Source organism: Leucopleurus acutus, assembly GCF_964270905.1.
Source record: "Leucopleurus acutus genome assembly, chromosome: 1".
NCBI classification, from domain to species: Eukaryota; Metazoa; Chordata; class Mammalia; order Artiodactyla; family Delphinidae; genus Leucopleurus; species Leucopleurus acutus.
In genome coordinates, this window is record NC_139142.1 from 76655072 (window position 1) to 76674299 (window position 19228).

Genomic DNA, 19228 nt, shown 5'->3' on the forward strand with positions numbered 1-19228 from the left:
TCATTACTGATTGTGAATATAGCTTCAGTTAGAAAATCAGTTCATAGGATCAGCTGGGACCACGTATTTTCAAGTGCTTTTCTAACATGGAGGTTCTTGGGCCTCCATTTGGTGATCATTCAAAAGTCTCAGATGTCACTTGATCAACTAAGCTCACATAACCTGGCCATTTCTGGGGTCACCACCTAGAGTTAGAAAAAGCCTCAAACAGAATTAGCTCTTACAGTTAAATCAGGTCACCAACGTTGTCTTTCGTTTCCTTTGTTTGGTTCTTAGGCTAGAACTGAGAAGAACTTCAGGTGGCATTTTATAAAAAGGTTGGTCCGTGTATGGCTGCATTTGATAAACAGGAAAACTGAGATTTCGATTTCACGTGCACGTCATGTGTGTATTTGAGTCTTCCACACATTCATCTGGTTTACATCCACGACAGTGAGGGAGGCATGTGCACGCGTGGGTTTTCTAGCAGCGGTGATGGGATTTACACTCTTTGCCCATAGCTGCCCCTGGCCCTTCTGCCTTGCAGCTACGAACGCACTGGCTGGTTGGCTGATGGGACAGGCGTGCAGCCCAAGAGGGGATTGGATCCATGACCTTGGTCTCGTGAGCACTGCTCCCTGGTCAGCTGAATGGGCTGGGAGGCGCTCTATCTCCAGACTACATCCACAGTCTCGGGCACCATTTCATACACCATGAGCCACTGGTCTCCAGAGAGAAGAGTCAAACTGTGGCTATGCTGACGCAAATCTGTCACCAGCGCTGGTCGGCAGCGACCTCTCTACTTAGGTTGGAGAGCGGAGACATGGTATTATTATCATCTCACCTGTTTTTAGATCAGGCAGGGTTCCTTCTTATATTTAAAAATACCATAGCATGCATGTGACTTCTTTCCCTTTATTGCCTGAGTGGTCAGCAGGGGGAGGGTAACCTCTGAGCCAACAGCAGACGTTATGATGTGACCTACCTAGGCCAACACTGCTATTCTCCAGCAGGTAACTGAGATGCTCAAACATGGCCTTCTGATTTTGTCGGCTAATTCGACAGAAATAGCACAGGAAGCGGCAACAGCTAGCAACCATCTTTGGAAAGGCAATCTGTAGGGAGAAGTAGAAAGCGTCAGGGAGAAGAATCTATCACGAGGCCTTTCTGAAAAGGCTGACTTCAAAGAGTCTTAGGGTGAAGTCTTGCAAGCTGCCAACAGTTTGGAAAATGAATTTTCTCCTTACTTCCAGATGGTTCCAAGACTGATTCATAGGAGGGACAGAGAATACACACCTAAAAGAGGCTTCTAAAAATACTGAGAGCTAATTATAATTCCTGAAGTATCTTTTCTTTCAAAGAAAATAGATGTCAAACCAGAAACCCAGTCATCCTTACATGTCATGAGAAACTGTACAACCCTACATCAGACTATTCTAACTAGGAAGGGAGCAGACAGAAAGGCAGATGGGTGGTCACAGACAAACAAGACCCAAAGCTATGATCAAACCTGAGTCTTCTGGGTAAAGATTGGCTCCTACAGTTGTAGAAGTCCCCAGAGCATCACTGTCTCAGACTGTGAGCCTTCCCCCTACTTCTGTCCTTGATAACTACTCTCCTATGGGCTCCTATAGTACTCGTAATATGATTCTTACAATTTAGCACTGAGATGCCAACTTCTATTACCATCTACAGTGCTTGGCTTCTCTGCTTAACAAAGTAATTAGCATCTCCAGGGCTTGGCCACATCTTCCGTCCGATCAGTCATGCTCAGTAAATGGTATCAGTGTTGGCTCAGGACCCTAGAAAGCCCTTAATTTCTGCCTTTAGAGTCATGGAGGCTCTGGAAGCTCCAGTCTGCCTGCCTGCTGAGGCATCCAGACATTTGCTCAGGGATCTCCTGGAGAGGGTCCACTTTCAAAAGAGACCGGAGGGAAGGAAGTGAGGAGGAAAGTAAGCCTGGCTCCTCTTCCTGCCTCACAGCCCTCACCTGTCAATACTGGTGGGGCTGCTCTCCTAGGATCAGGCACTTCGGAATCTCCAATATTTGAAAACACACCCCATCTTCTGCCTTCAGAAGCTCTCTAGCTCTGAAGAGGACCCAGACAAATTGGGATACAGGCCCAGGTGGGCCCAACTGGCACTCCCTGCCCCCTGGCAACAGGAGCTCCCCCTGGCAGCAGGCTCCTTATGGGGGAGCTGGCCAGGAATTCCAGCATCGTCAGGAACTTGGCTCAGAGAGGAAACACGCGTACTGTGGTGGGAACACTGCCAGGATCGTTATTAAAATCGTGTTCTCCTTTAGAACAGCCTTCTCCTGACACAGCACCAAACACAGCAGGCTCCTAAGTGGGGCCAGAGGCATTCCATCTCCGAAGGAGCAGGGCTGCAGAGGATGGGAAAGAAGACTAAGCAGCCCAGTGGAATGAGCGAGAAGAACTCCTACACTGGCTGGACCCCATCTCATGGCTCCTTCCTGGCTGTGTGCTCATCCCCGCCCCCTCCTTGGGAAGAGTCACTAGGCAGTTGGCACCAGCCATGTGGCTGTGAAGAGGTCCCCTCATGTGTCCCTGCCCAGGGGTCAAGTTCTGGTTAAATTCTCCTCAGAGCATTACCTGAGATTTCTCTGCACCCAGCACGTTCACCATCACCTCCATGACTGTCTCGTGCATGCCAAGGACTCGCATGAGGTTGGGGTGCTGGTAAAACACCTTGTTGTTCATTATGTCTCTAGAGTAATCAGAGAGAGAGGTCAGCCCTTGCTTATTTCAACGCTACGACAATTCAGGGGCGAGAACACACAAATGCACAAACATACTCGGGGTGAAGTAATGTACATGTGACGTGCTGGAAAGATGCTAAGAAGGCACTAGGTTGGTGAGAATATACATGGAGGGCCTTTCTTTAGCTGAAAGGAATATTTTGTGCTCCTTTATTTCTACTAAGTGCTCTCTTTCTTTGGAATATTTCCTTCTAATGACATTAAACAGTTGTCCCTTGCTTTTTTTGCTTGTAATAGTTTTGAGACAGCTCAAATCACTGGATTTCTCTTCCTCTGTGTGCTAAGGGTCTGCTATTTTCTGTTCTCTTGTCCTTATATCTACGCCTCTATGTACTTCAGTTATCCAAATGGTAGGGCTGTACCCTTTCCTTAAGGCAATTGTGTATTAGGTACCAATGACATTTTTGGACAGCAGTGCTAAAAAATCAATGAAATGATCAACAATGAAACATAAAAGGAATTATATTTTTAAGTCATTCAACGTAAATTCACATAATAAAGCTGCAGGCAAATCAAAACACAGAAGCAGCCTGCGACGGGGCTGTGGAATCCCTTGCAGGTGGTTACTCTCTGCCCATACCCAGTCCCCCAAGGGTTGCAGCTGTTAAGAGGAGACACAATCAGTTTTTAGCGCAGCTGTGTCTACTGCAAGGGCTGGGGGAGAGGCTAATTCTGTGGCTTTTTTCTCTTTCCATAGAAGTCTCTTCATCTCTATTATAAGATTCCTCTTTGGAAATGAGTTTAAAAAATGCATGCATCTTCCCCCGACTCCCAGCAGGTGTCCTCAGAGTCCCTGTTCTGGGGCTCAGTGATGCTCCTTTACTCTGCAGGCTCGTGGGTGGTAGGATGGAACATCCAGCGGCAGGAAGGTTGTAGCTCTAGTGCTTGATTTTAATCAAGTAAAACTGTGGGCTGGTCAGTGAACCTTGTGGGGCTTCAGTTTTCTCACCTGCAAAAGGGAACTATGCTACCTAATTAAAGGAAATCTTTTTGATGTCTAAAATGTGATCTTGCTTGTGGTATATATATACAATGGAACACTACTCAGCCATAAAAAAGAATGAAAAGTTGCTATTTGCAGGAACGTGGATGAACTTGGGGGGCATTACGCTAAGCGAAATAAATCAGACAAAGAAAGACAAATACTGTATGATATCACTTATATGTAGAATCTAAAAAATATAACAAACTAGTGAATACAACAAAAAGAAGCAGACCCACAGATATAGAAGCCAAATTAGTGGTTACTAGTGGGGAGACGGGGAGGGGAAACATAGGGGTGGGGCAGTGGGAGGTACAAACTGTTGGATGTGAGACAGGCTCAAGGATGTATTGCACAACACGGGGAATTTAGCCAATATCTTGTAATCACTGTAAATGAAAAGTAACCTTCAAAAACTGTATAAAATAAAAAAAAATTTTAAATGATGAAAATAAAAATAAATAAATAAAATGCCATCTTTCTGGTGACGTGGCTTCTAAGGAAGAGCCACGAGCTGCTGTCATGGGGAAACGTGTCTCAAGGAACTGAAGAAAATGACTCCACATCAGTCCTGAAAAAAGGGAGGAATTGGGCTGTAATTTTTCAGAGGGAAGTCTCAGAAGATCTCCAGTCAAACACTGAAGCGCTCAAAACGTTTCTCTCCTGTGGAGTTGAACACACTGCCCCTTCCTCTGGATTTTTTCATTGCCTCCCTGGGGCTACTTTTATCAGATTCAAACTAAATATCTGCTTTTCTCCAAGATTCCTCCCCACTTCTTCTGGCCATGCCCCTTCATCCCCGGTAGCCCACTGTCTGGTCTCTCAGGTTATCGAAGGTGACTGATTTAACGAGCACATAATCCCATGAGGAGTGAAGTCAGGATGGGGGCACACGTAGGTTTATGTGATTTGCTTCCAGAACTGCCATGTAGCAAGTTGAACCAGTTTTCCCACCGGAAGCTTCTTTTTTTTTTTTTTTTTTTTTTTTTTTTTTTTGCGGTACGCGGGCCTCTCACTGTTGTGGTCTCTCGTGTTGTGGAGCACAGGCTCCGGACGCGCAGGCTCAGTGGCCATGGCTCACGGGCCCAGCCGCTCCGCGGCATGTGGGATCTTCCCAGACCGGGGCACGAACCCGCGTCCCCTGCATCGGCAGGCGGACTCTCAACCACTGCGCCACCAGGGAAGCCCTCCCACCGGAAGCTTCTTGGAGAACCTGCCCTTGATGGGAATGACCTACCCCAGCCCGTTGATCATGAGCAGCTCCTCCTCCTTGCCCATCCGGACACTAAGAAGGCAGCGAATCTGGCCCAGGGCAGCCAGCAGGCTGATGGTGTCGCTCACGGAGGCCTGGCTGATGGTGTAGGTCTTCCGCAGCGCCTGCAGCAGCTCCCCGATGCTGTCGTACTGCCTCCGCAGGAGGTTGAACATCATCCGAACCAGCTCTGCATCCTGGATCTGGTCCTCCTGGGCCCAGCAGATCATGGTCTGTGAGATGAGCTCCTTCAGCGTCGCTAGAAGGACAAGAGGAAGGACCAGTACTGAGGCTGTCAAGGCTCAGGAGAGCTGCATACTTCCACCACGTCATTCAGTGATAACACACATCATCAGCTGGGCAGGGTTAAAAAATTCTTTTTTTAAGGGTGGGGTATGGCAGGTAGAGAAGTAGAACATATTACCAAAAGGCAGGACCGTGAGCCGTACTATAAGAAAAGAGTATCTCCACTTTGAATTGAGAAACCTAAATATTCTATTTGGATTAAATGACATTAAATGACGTTTGAATGATGCTGGATGTAGAGACGAAATAAGACGCCTTCTTGCCTTCAGGGTGCTCACAAGCTGGTTCTTTACATTTTCATTTTGACTTAAAAGTTACATTTTATCTTTATTTTATAATATAATGTAATACGCACTAACATGGATGCAAGCCCCACGGGATAGAGTGGGGAGTGAGTGGTTCTGGATGGATGAAAACATTAAGAAGACATTGGTCACTGCCTCTTTAGAGTAAAGCACTATTAAGTGCTGGGATTTCTCTACCATAAATGCTATTCTCCAAGTGTTCTAAAGATACCACGTACCACGAACTGAGTAAGCCATGCCATTGACTCAAGAACTCTAAAATATATCTGAGTTGACACAAACATAAAAGTACATTAGGGGATGGAGAGAATTAGACTGACAACAGTCTTTTAGGTCCAAAGACTTTGCAACACTGGACATCTGGTTGTGTTGTCCTGGATCTTTTTTTTTTTTTTTTTTTAGGTACGCGGGCCTCTCACTGTTGTGGCCTCTCCTGTCGCGGAGCACAGGCTCCGGACATGCAGGCTCAGCAGCCATGGCTCACGGGCCCAGCCGCTCCGCGGCACGTGGGATCTTCCCGGACCGGGGCACGAACCCGTGTACCCTGCATTGGCAGGTGGACTCTCAACCACTGCGCCACCAGGGAAGCCCTGTCCTGGATCTTTGGCAGGAGTCAGCTGACATTATGTCAGGGACTAATTTCACAAGCATCAAGAGAGAAACCAGTATGACTCTGAATTCAAAATTTATCAGGGCTCACGCTGGTTGCACAGAAACACCACTGGCTGCACAAGTAAAGGAAAGACGGCTGAAGTGGGACTCAAACCAGCACTGGGACCTTCAGAGGTTGAACTGAATAGCCCCTGAGAAGTGCTGATGGGCACTGGTGGGGGAAGATGACCAAAAGAGAGAGGTAGATCTGTGCAGGAGGACAGAGTGATGGGGGCCCTGCCAGAATGTCTGGGAAGGCACTGCTCACCCCTCTCCATGTCATACACATTTCCAGAAGACGCCCTAACGGAAGTTAGAAATGCTGCTCTTATAACTTCATCCAAGTCCAGCTCTGCCTGTCACACTCCTGCAAGGTATGGATGGCACCAAGATCGTTAATTCAGACCCAGTGATAAAGGCAGAGCTCAGGGGATGATGAAGGTCACATAGTCTTATCAGTGAAATGACTGGGAATAAACTCAGATGGGTGCTCTCGGTAGCCTGTGCCCCATCTTTAACAGTCTAGTTTTCTACTCCATATCACTAAATATGGCAGATATCTGCTCTACATACAGTAATGGCTCATCATAAGGATATAAAAATAGAACTTCATTACCAAAGCTGCAGAAGAGATCTAGATGTAATGGATTAGTTTAATTTACCGCTGTGTCAATCAACCCTGTGGGTGTTTTAGGTTCAGATAGGAGACGTAAGCTGAAAAACTTAAAAAAGGATACCCGAGGCAGAGAGAAGCACAGTTAAAAGATGTTCCTAAGAGACCTCACTAGGCAGGGATTGCTGGCTAATATCTGTTAGGTTAGATAATATCTGTACGCTCTGAGAGAGAAAAGTTGTTTGTGGTCTAAGCCTGGGCTCCTCTCAGGAACTTGTTTCCTCAGTAGCGAAATGTAAAGGTTCCTGTTTCTCCTACCTAATAGTCACACTAAGGAATAAAAGCAGGACAGAACCATAGACACTCCTGGATGCAACGTCATTTTATCTAGTCCTAGTCCTGTCTGTACAGTTCCCTCTTAAGCCTGAATTTGGCCTGAAAGAATTACAGTTCTCAATACTTACAACCACATACTTTGCAGAGATAACACACATCACCACAGTCCCCGCCACACTTGAAAAGCAACCAACAGAGTTGTTAATCAGCTCAAGGGTCATTCCAACAGGGAATTTTACAGAGTCATAATGAAACCAAGCAGATATTAGCTTTCCCTTAGCCTGGCTTTCAGATTAATTCAGGATTTGGGCTTGCTCTTAGCCACCACTGACTTAGCAATCCAAATCAACATTTGTAGCCCAGAGAACGAAACATTGCCAGCAAAGCATCTCATGAGAGGGCAAATGGGAAAGGAAAAAGCTATTTTTTTTTTTTTGGAAAGGGCAAGATTTTATTTTATTTTAATATAGTTGATTTACAATGTTGTGTTAATTTCTGCTATACAGCAAAGTGATTCAGTTATACATATATATATATACATGTATACACACACACATGTATATGTATACACAGTCTTTTTTTAAAGTTTTATTTTCCATTATGGTTTATCACAGGACACTGAGTATAGTTCCCTGCGCTATACAGTAGGATCTTGCTGTTATCCATTCTCTATGTAATAGTTTGTATCTGCTAATCCCAAACCCCCAATCCATCACACCCTCCCCCCCAACCCTTCTTGACAACCACAAGTCTGTTCTCTATGTCTGTGAGTCCGTTTCTGGGAAACAGCTCTTTAACCCAAAAGGGTGGAGCAGGAAACGCCCCACAGGTTCTTCATCCAGGCCAGCCTTCAAGGCACGGATGAGACAACAGGAGAAACAATTATCTGTGTGTGACCAAGCTAATGCTCAGTTAAAAAAATGCGACCCCAAGATCCTGACAGAAAGAGCAACTCATCATTGTGTATGGATGGGCAGATGTAGTTCAGCCAAAGGCATGACATTTAAGGCCATTCTTGTTGGACAGGGGTTCAAACGGTGAGACCAAGGTCCAGAAAGTGAGAGAAAGAATAACTATGAGAAGAAAACAAATTGGGGGGTGGGAGGAAACATTCTTAAGAACCCTGAGAAGCATACTTTGTGGCCTGACGTATGCTGAAGACCTAGCACCCACCAAGCAAACGTAGACTGAATCATGAATTTCTAAAGGCCTAAACACTTCTGGGACTGAGAAAATGGAGCGTTATACCCCTGGCAGCAATGCTGTTGACAATTCCTCAGATTTTAATTAGCTCCCACGAGCCAGCATCAGAGAAGTGTAACCAGGGTAGAAAGGTTAAAAAGAATAAATTTTCTTTTCTTTTCTATTTTATAAAATAAATTTATTTATTTTTGGCTTCATTGGGTCTTTGTTGCTGCGCATGGGCTTTCTCTGGTTGCACTGAGCGGGGGCTACTCTTCATTACGGTGCGCGGGCTTCTCACTGCGGTGGCTTCTCTTGTTGCGGAGCACGGGCTCTAGGCGAGCGGGCTTCAGTAGTTGTGGCTCGCGGGCTCTAGAGTGCAGGCTCAGTAGTTGTGGCACACAGGCCTATTTGCTCCGCGGCATGTGGGATCTTCTCGGACCAGGGCTCGAACCCGTGTCCCCTGCATTGGCAGGCGGACTCTCAACCACTACGCCACCAGGGAAGCTCAATACATTTTCTAGAATGTGGTAGGCTCTCCATCTGTCTGTACATCTGGGGATTAAAATAATTAATGCACATAACCATGTCTGGCATATACCATGGGCTTAATAAAGGGTAACTATTATGCTATCTATGCCAGTAGCTATACAAATGTGATCCACAGACCCCTGGGGTCTCCAAGACCCCTCAGGCAGTTTGCAAGGCCTACTGTATTTTCATAATAATTCTAAGATGTTGTTTGCCTTTTTAATTGTGTGGATAGCAACACTGATGGTGCAAAAGCAACAGCGGGTAAAACTGCTGGGGACGTAGCACAAATCAAGGCAGCAGCACCGAACTCTATGCTTTCCTGCCACATCCCTGAAACAACGCCCAGGGTCTCCTAAGAATGTTCTGAGTGAAATATAAAGATTATTAACTTTATTAACAATAAACTCTTGAGTATACATCCTTTCAATGTCCGGTCTGACAAAATGGGAAGCATGCCTAAAGCACTTCTGTTGTACAAAGGTCAGTGGTTTTCCTGAGGAAAAACACCTGTGCAATTGTCGTCATTGTTATAAGCTAAACGAGGTGTTTATTTCATGGAATGACATCTTAATTAAAAGAACGACAAACTATGGTTAATAGTTTGAGTATTAACCGTAATACTCTCTTGAGTAACAGAGAAATATTTTCTTAAAAATGAAAGAAGCCTGCCACTTGAAGGAAAACAACTGATAGTACCTATTGCCAAGTTTATCATTCGAGCTTTCAAGTGAAAACTAGAATTTTGCAAAATGTTTATCTGCCACTGTGAATTTGACAGCTTCCCAGCACTTAAAGACTTTTCTGATTAAGTTGTTGATATTAATGAATGATTTAAAAATATTTTATAATAAAATGTGTCAACATTTGAAAGCTCTGTAGAACTCAGTGAACCAATAATTTCCCAAAGGTCAATGCATGATGTTACAAAAGCATCATAGGTAACAGAATCCATTTAACATGCAAGATAGACCAATGGATTGTTATGTAACCAAATACAAAAATTTCTTTAATATGATTTCAGATCCGACATAGCAAATTAACTTTTGAGGAACTATTACTTGCTGAGTTTTGACATAGTATCAGAGAAGGATATCCACAATTAACTGAAAATAGCCACAATTAACTATCCACAACTAACTGAAAAGGCTACTAAAAACACTCCTTCCCTTTGCAACTATATATCTGTTTGAGGCCAATTCTCTAACCAGATATAAGAATTCAAAAAAAAAAAAAACACCAAAAAACAGAATCTAGCTATCTTCTAAGTCAGACACATTTATAAAAATGCAAAACAATGTCACTCATCATTTTTTTAATTTTTAAAAATTTAGCTGTTTTTCATAGAAGTATGTTATTTATGTAACATGTAATGGGTTTACTATTTATTATTATTTAACTTATTTATTGAAGTACAGTTGATTTATAATGTATTAGTTTCAGGTGTACAACACAGTGATTCAACATTTCTATAGATTATACTCCATTTAAAGTTATTATAAGATATTGGTGGGCTTCCCTGGTGGCACAGTGGTTAAGAATCTTCTGCCAACGCAGGGGACATGGGTTCGAGCCCTGGTCCGGGAAGATTCCACATGCCGCGGAGCAACTAAGCCTGTGCGCCACAACTACTGAGCCTGCACTCTAGAGCCCATGAGCCACAACTACTGAAGCCCGTGCACCTACAGCCCGTGCTCTGCAACAAGATAAGCCACCACAATGAGAAGCCTGCACACTGCAACGAAGAGTAGCCTCCGCTCGCCGCAACTAGAGAAAGCCCGCACGCAGCAGCGAAGACCCAACGCAGCCAAAAATTAATAAATAAATAACAAAAAAACCCCCATCATTTTAAAAAAAAGATATTGGCTATATTCCCTGTGCTGTACAATACATCCTTGCAGCTTATGTGTTTTATCATAGTAGTTTGTACCTCTTAATCCCCTACCCTATCTTGCCCCTCCTCTATTCCCTCTCCCCACTGGTAACCACTAGTTTGTTCTCTGTATCTGTCAGTCTGTTTCTGTTTTGCTATATTCATTTGTTTGTTTTAGTTTTTAGATTCCACATATAAGTGATAATACACTGTATTTGTCTTTCTCTGACTTATTTCACTAAGCATAATTGGGTTTATTATTTTTAAAGGAATTAACAAATAATCATTTTCCCATAAAACTGATAATAAATTAGAATTTAAAACAATTCTAATTCAGTTTTAAATGTGTTAACGTGATACATATAATCCTCATAAACGAAAGCATTTGGGGATCCTTGGTAATTTTTAAGAGCATAAAGGGGTCTCAAGACCAAAATTTAGAGAATCAGTGGTCTCTATAAAAGGCCTATGTTAGGTGATGGCTGTGACTGGAAAGCAAAGCTTTCCCTACAGCTAAGATGAAACCCTGTTCCATTAGGCTATGTGATTCTAATCAAGTGGCTGAGACCTGAACCTTGAAAAGTGCAGCTCAGGAAGCTTTCTCTGTTTGTTTCTGGATAGGAGGTAGATTAAATGAGAGTATAGAAAGAGTGAGACAGCTCACATTGAGAATTAAAGTGAAGATTAAAGAATCATTATCTCGAAAGTTGAATCCCGGCAGTCGGCAAGGGGCCCAGCCGTTACTCATTCATCACCAAAGGGCTTCCCGCCAGCCTGAAGGGCCCTAAATGCTTCCCTCTTCCATTTGGGTTGAAGATCAGTCACCTTGGGGGCAAGGAGGGGGCCGGGATCTTTGATACGGAGGTTGCTGGACCTTCTGCAGCCTGCTCTGCGGCCAGTACAATGGGGTACACAGAGAAAAGGTGGGCTTCAGGCTGCAGAGGGAGGCATTAAACCTCTGCCCCCGACATTAGCTTACCTTTCAGCAAAGACTTCACTCTCATTAACGCTGGAAACCAGGGCTGTCAATTCCAGAAGGCTTTGCTCTGGAGGCCATGTATATCTAGGCCTCAGGACAGACGTCACTCACCTGTTTCTGGCTCTCCTCATCTTAGTAGCTGAATTACCTCCAGTTGTGTCCCTCCTAAATAAGCTTATTAATAATAGAACGATAATTTCTGTTATGTGCCCAATTTTGAGTAAAGAACTCTATATGAAACTATTTCAAGACACAGTAATTACCCACAGCAGCCTAGCTGGGAAAACTAAGTACATACACGTGAAGAAGAAATAAAGTGTAAAATAATGGGCGAAACTGTGCTGCCTAAGACATTTAGAAATAAGACAACTTATAAGAAGGTACAACTTCCATTGTAATACATATACCCAAAAGAAATCAGAGAAGAGAAATGATCAGATCTTCCCTTCTTACTTTTTCCCCTAACGAGTCCTTTATCTAAAGTTCTTTATGTTTCTAGAATAGGTCCACATTACATGGAGACTAAAGAAGAAGGGAGGGAAAAGTTCTATCATGAAGTTAAGAGGGTCCCTCCAGGGGAGATACAAAACGATCTGAGAGAAAAGACATTCCAATGGTTTGGAATGCCATTTCCCTTCAAAATATGATTCACACAAGTAGTTCACATAGTAAATACTTATTTTTTTTTCTGGTATCAAAGGGAGAGTGCTGACAATTTTGGAAGGATTTTCAACAAAGCAAACGGAGGCGATTCTCGAGATATATTTGAATCTCTTTCTTAAGCAGAGACAGATACAACTAAATATTGATTTCATTTCTGCTGTTTTTCTAAATTCATCTTTGGAAATGCTGCCCTTTAATGACTAAAGACACTCTGGTGTTCATAAGAAACACATCTCTATGTCTGTGAGTCTGTTTCTGTACTTAAAGAACGAGTTTATGGTTACGGGAACGGGGCGGGGCGGAGGGGTAGATTGGGAGTTTGAGATTGACACGTACACATTGCTATATTTAAAATATATAACCAACAAGGTCCTACTGTATAGCACAGGGAGCTCTACTCAATATTCTGTAATAAGCTATATGGGAAAAGAATCTGAAAAAGCATAGATACTTGTATATGTATAACTGAATCACTTTGTTGTACACCTGAAACTAACACAACATTGTTAATCAATGGGAAAAAAATTGCTAAAACTACACAGAAAAGAAAAGAAATACATCTCCTGAAGGGGGCGAGGCTCTGGGAATAAGGTAAAGGTGAGGTGGAGAGGTCAATCTACTGTTTGCCATCATGTTCTGGCCCCTGTTACTTTCTCATAATGTGCACACACGTCTAATTGCTCCACTCAGAACCTCCACCCCAGGTGATAAAATTGCTTCCCCAGTCTTGGTTGCAATGCTAGGATTTTTATCCACCAATTTACCTGTTCCAAGATGGCCTTGTCAAGTGAACTGGATGGTTCAGCTCATGGGATTTTGAAAAAGCTAGTGTGCTCTTTTCAAAAACGAAAAAGAAAGAAAGATAATGTAACCAAGCCCTTGTTTTTCTGTTGAGAGAGAAAAAATCCTAAGAAACAGAACGGCTTTGGGATGCTAGACGTGTACGTGTGGTTTCCTTGATGATTATAAACGGCTTCACTTATGAAATTATTAACATTCTGACTCACACCTTACTTTTGTAATTAGTCTAATTAGGGATAGCCAAATCTAGGCAATTTATCAAGTATATGATCTAGAAACGGCATTTTAAATGATTGCTCAGGCTAACTCAGAGTGGAAATATTTCTAAGGCACTGTATTGTTTAGGGAGACTTGATGACTGAAAGGTAGTCTAAAAGAAAAACAGCTACTTCACTACTTAATTTCTCGACTAGTCAGACATTCCACATAAGAAGAAAGGATTAGAGTGTCTTCAAATTAGAGCTAGCCTTACTTAGTACACCGGTTTGGGAGCCCAGGTAGTCATTTGTTGGTAAGTTGTTTATTTCCTTCCTCTTGTCACTTTGTAACCTCCTATTGGACCTCAGAACCTCAAGCCCAACCATTCTGTGAACCTAGCAAGCAAATTCTCTGGGGAGTCACCCATCATACGTGGTATAACGCTTTTCTAAATGGTCAAATTACCAGCTTTGCCATGCCAACTACAATAAGAGAAAGGCCATTTATTCTCACAGTGCAGGTTTAAAGTTTTAGGCTTCAGAGGTCTGAAAAGAATCTTTTCATCTCTAAATTTAGACCGCAGTCCAAGTGGCCATCAAACAATGAAGTGCATGCTTATTATCAGAGAGCAGATGTTGGCCACTGGCAAAGCAAATCCCTGCAGCTTACAGATTCCAAACCTATGCTGGTGTTACATTTCTTTGAGTGTGCTCTTAAATCTGGGTCAGTTTGGAAGAAAAAGTGTTCCCAATTACATTGTGGAGAGGGCGCAAACAAAACGGCACTGCCCTTAGTTTAAACTTAGAAAGCAATTTATAATGCTCACACTTACAATGGGAAAAGAAAAATAATTATGTGTCTCTAAATTACGTACACTTATTTTTAAATTCTAGGTGATTAAACAGTCAGCTTGTGGCATGCTGCAAATGCTCTGGACGCGTAACAGTTGGTCGATCAATTCCGAGTAGAAAGAACAAGTGTATTTTGACCTCTGCTTTCTTCCTCCCTGGGGTAGGGTGAATAATGCCCCTCTACACCCCCGCCAAGATGTTCAGCTCTAAATTCTCAGAATCTGTGAATATGTTACCTTACATGGCAAAGATACTTTGCAGATGTGTTTAAGAGAAGGATCTCGAGATGGGGAGATTATCCCGGGTTATCTGGGTGGGCTCAATGTAATCACAAGTGTCCTTTTAAGAGGGAGGCAGGAGGGTTAGAGTCAGAGAACGACTTGTGATGACAGAAGCAGAGGTTGGACCGCTAACTCTGCTGGAGGGGTCACCAGTCGAAACATGCAGGCGGCCTTTTGAAGTTGGGAAAGGCAAGAAGAGGATTCTCTCCAGAGGACTGCAATGCTACTAACCTGTTTTAGACTTGTGACCTCCACAGCTGGGTGCTAACAAATTTGTGTTGTTTTACGCCACCACGTTTGTGGTAATTTGTCACACCAGCAGGAGGAAACTAATATAGTTCCGCGGATAGGAAGTCCTGGGTTGAGGATACCGGACTGTTTTCCTGAAGCTCCAAATCAGACTGGAGCATCTCAGTGAGCAAGTACTACAGACCCTGGGACCTGAGAGAGCCGGTTTTCTAAATTTTTTATGAGGCAACTGGAGTAAATAAATGACAGGGTTGCTGACAAAAGCAAAGTCTCTCTGGATCTGGCCCAGAGCTTGTGTCAGACGAGAACAACATCAAATGCAGAAAGCACCTACCGTAGAACCGCTATGGCCCATTAGATAACGTACACACATCACAGACAGCACCTTCTCTAGTTCCCGTGACACAGCTTGTTGGCCTCTACTCCCCCTCTGAACATCAAGGGTAGAAATGCCTACATCTCAACACTACCCGCTGAGTATATGAAAGATGCTGTAGGTGGTGACCATCATGGCATAATGAACATTCCTGACAATGAGCCAGCATCCATTTGACCATCCTCCCTTCTTAACAGAACTCTGCTTTTGTACTGATATCTGCCTCTCTGTCTTACGGCCCATGTTCCTCTGTGAAAGGACCCAACACCACCACAAAGGTGGCTCTGTTGACTAAGTCACCAGCACATGTTATTTCCTAGGTCACACTCATCGGTTCATAAGTTGACCCATGATCGAGTTCTCCAATCAAAGGTGATCTCAGGATCCTTGCCTCGAATATCAGGGCAGAAGAAACTTTCTTGCTTTTCCCTTGGACACTGTAATGCATGGATGTAAGGCCCAGAACTACAGCCACCATGCTGGCTGGGGACGTGAGCAGAGCCAAGGGATTAACTCAACCGGGGCCTGGCTCCATCTCTAAACCTCCAGATACGCCAGTCAAAAAAGTCCCTTGTCAGCTACTCTACCTGAATTGGGCTTTCTGTTCTTTTTTGATGAAAGCATCTGAAATGATAATTGTGGAGGTGAAGTTCTTACGTATGACCCGTGCTTTGTATATTCACTTCAGAAGCTGAGAGGGATACCAACTTCTAAGTATCAGAACATTAAACTGAGCACTGCTCTAGTGAATTCTTATATTCCCTTCCCTTCCCCCGTGAAGTAGGAATTATTATTCTCTTTTCTACAGAGAAGAAAACTGAAACACACAGAAGTTACAGAAATTTGCCTAACGTCATAAGTAGTAAATGAGCGAGCAGGGATTCAAACCTTGCCTGCTGGAACCTAAACCCATCTGCATTACCATCTTAGTGTCGCTTACTCTCAATAGCTTCATAAAATTCAGAAATAGTTATCTTTACTAATGCTTTACATTTATATTATACTGCTTAGATGGTCTCTTAATAAACTCCAAAATGGATTCAGAAATGAATCCTGAAAATCATAAAGCGTTAGCTCTTTTCCTAACTGACTCTAGCTGGGCACATTAGCCACTCTCTCAGAGCCTTGGACTCTTCACCCATAAAATGAAGTGAACAATATAAAATCCACGTTGAAGAAAATGAATGGGAGTACGGTCTAGTGACAGGAGTGCGGGGTACTTTGTTCCCGCTCTGCCTGTGTGACTTTGGTCAAGATGCTTTACCTCTCTGTGTCTCTGTTCACTTCTATGAAGTCAAGTCACTTGTGGCTTTATATTCTATGATTCTGTGTCTATCCAACCCACTGAGCTCTTGAAAGTATTGTTCTAATTTATTAAAATGGTAAATGAATGCCTATGGCTTCGTCGGGTAAAACTGATGAGCACCAAGAATTTTACCACTGCTCTTTTTTTTTTTTTTGCAGTATGTGGGCCTCTCACTGTTATGGCCTCTCCCGTTGCGGAGCACAGGCTCCGGACACGCAAGCTCAGCGGCCATGGCTCACGAGCCCAGCCACTCCGCGGCATGTGGGATCTTCCCAGACCAGGGCACGAACCCGTGTCCCCTGCATCGGCAGGCGGACTCTCAACCACTGCGCCACCAGGGAAGCCCTACCACTGCTTTTTAATGCTACCCGGCTTGCTCTTACCCATGTTACCCTGCTTGCTCTTACTAATACTGAAACCTGAGATTGAGGAAGTAAAATCTTAAAATGCCAGCAGTTCCTGACCATGGTGAGGAAGTGGTCATTATCAAAGCATCACTGCACACCGCTAATCACTTACCCCGAGGAGATGAGCTGTGGAAACTTGATGGCCTTTCTGATGACTGTCCTGATTGCTGAAGTAGAAAGAGCCCTTCCTATGCCAGGGGTCAGATGGCACAATAACACTCTCCAGATTTAGTTGGGGAGATTTACTGGGGAAAGTCTCATGCCCTCTGTGCTCTGAGCTCCAGAGCTTCCTTGGGGCTGAATGTCTGGTCTGTGTTACAAAGTATCCAAATACCTAGACTTCTGAGCAGAGAAGGTCAGGGAGAAAGTCAAACCCATCCACTCCAAGGAGATTTGGGAAATTCATCATGCTCGTTTCTCTGAACTTGCCTGGTGCCTCTCTGTCTCCGGCTGTGCCCTTGGTGCCACTTTTGCCTCATTTCAGTAGAACAAGGATGCTATTGAGATCACTGAGAACAAGGTTACAAGGCCCTGAAAACCTGAAAGGCAAAGCCTGCAGAGACAACTGGACATTGTTATTCTAAGAAAGAACTGCTCTGTTTACGACGGGGCCCAATGAACAGGCTCTGGCTGTCAGACCCCCAGAGACATGTGATGCGCACGCACCCCACTGCCTGGCTCTGCAGCAGGCAGCGGAACGTCTAAGAAAGCACCCAGCTCTCGTTCATCTCAGCTCTCCATTTAATTTGGGGACATGTCTACTTGTTTCCTTCTCTACGGGCTTCCTTGGCTGGGGAATAAGGATAAAAGTTCAGGCTGCTTGCTAGAACATTGTACTTCTCACAACAGTAGTAGCCAATATTTACTAAGAGCTTCCTGTGTGTCAGACTTCGTGCTAAATGCTGTATCTGAATTATTACTTAACCCTCATGACCACCATGTAAGAATAGAAAAGACAGATGTGGCAGGAACTGAGTTTCTCCAACATGGATGGCCGTTGTTAGACTAATCCTCACTTTATTTTTTATTTTATTTAATTTATTTATTTATTTTCCCGGTACGCGGGTCTCTCACCGTTGTGGCCTCTCCCGTTGCGGAGCACAGGCTCCGGACGCGCAGGCTCAGCGGCCATGGCTCAGGGGCCCAGCCGCTCCGCGGAATGTGGGATCTTCCCGGACCGGGGCACGAACCCGTGTCCCCTGCATCGGCAGGCGGACTCTCAACCACTGCGCCACCAGGGAAGCCCCTCACTTTATTTTTTATGTTGGCAAAGAAGCACTTCAATTTAATAAACGAACCAAGGATCTTGTAAATAGGGGGTCTGCTGAGGCAGTGGGGGAGTGAGTGCTGTACAGGAGACGGAGCCTCTCACCTCTCTGCACAACTGGACCCTACAAACTGCCCAGTCTCGCTGGCCTGGCTGCCCTGGACCTTGACTCTCAGGGCACGCCATATGGGGACAGTCTCGTGGCGGTTGGCTATTTCTGCTAAATCTGTTTCCCTCCCTCAGTGGTTTTCTACCTTGGTCAGAGCATCCCCACTTGTGAAGCAGACAGCTTCATCCCCAGGACCGTTTCCCCAGCTGGCCGGCCACCCCCTCCCGTTAGAGGCAGCCCCGCAAAGCACCAGTGGGGCTCACGGTGCCGGTTCTGCCAGCCCATCTCTGCAGCCTCCTGGGGTCTCATCCATCATATGGAGATAATTAGCCTGTTGTTTCTAAAATAGTCAACCAGCCTCATAATCACTTTCTCAAGAACACTCAGGCGATTAAATGACCGATGATGACAACAGGGTAAAGAGAACAGAGAGAACAGATGATGTTTGCTGATGTGGTAGGGAGGGAAATCTCTGAGATGAAGATGAAGCACAGATGGGACAGCAAAGGACTCGGGGACCTGAGGTCTCTGTCTCTACTCTGTTGGGAAAGCACTCAAATTGCTTTTATTTTAGTTTCTGTGTCTTATTCACCGTGGAGAATAAACTGACGGTGAGGTAAACTCCCAGCCATGCGTCCTTGACGTCTGTGCTTCCCTGTCCGCCCCTTTACTGCCTCCCGGCCTCGCCCAGCATCCCTGTAACAGTTCTGAAAGGGTAGGGTCCCTGCCCTGGACGTGGAGGTTGCTTCCCATTTGGCCTCTTTTTCACATGTTGCAAGAACCTCGTCCAAATTATTTTGCTTCTCTCAGGCTCAGCGGCGTAGCGTACAAAATGGGAATCTGCCTGCCACTCTATCTGGCTGTTTGCTGTGGGATGAACTCAGATGAGGTAAAACTCAGGTTCTAGCACAGAACCTGGCACAAAGCTGGTGCTCAGTCAATGGTGGTT

General features: G+C 44.5%; 1 protein-coding gene across 3 annotated transcripts in view; it reads right to left on the minus strand.

The window, feature by feature from the left end:
- The window catches only part of RYR3 (ryanodine receptor 3), a 557501-nt gene that overhangs the window by 137703 nt on the left and 400570 nt on the right, over positions 1–19228 (minus strand). For all 3 annotated transcript variants that reach the window (XM_082842048.1, XM_082842046.1, XM_082842047.1), the window contains exons 39-41: positions 4981–5254; positions 2595–2709; positions 965–1094 (exon numbers count right to left, since the gene is read on the minus strand). In XM_082842048.1, coding sequence (XP_082698174.1) covers positions 965–1094; positions 2595–2709; positions 4981–5254 — 519 coding nt within the window. The remainder of the gene's footprint in view (positions 1–964; positions 1095–2594; positions 2710–4980; positions 5255–19228) is intronic.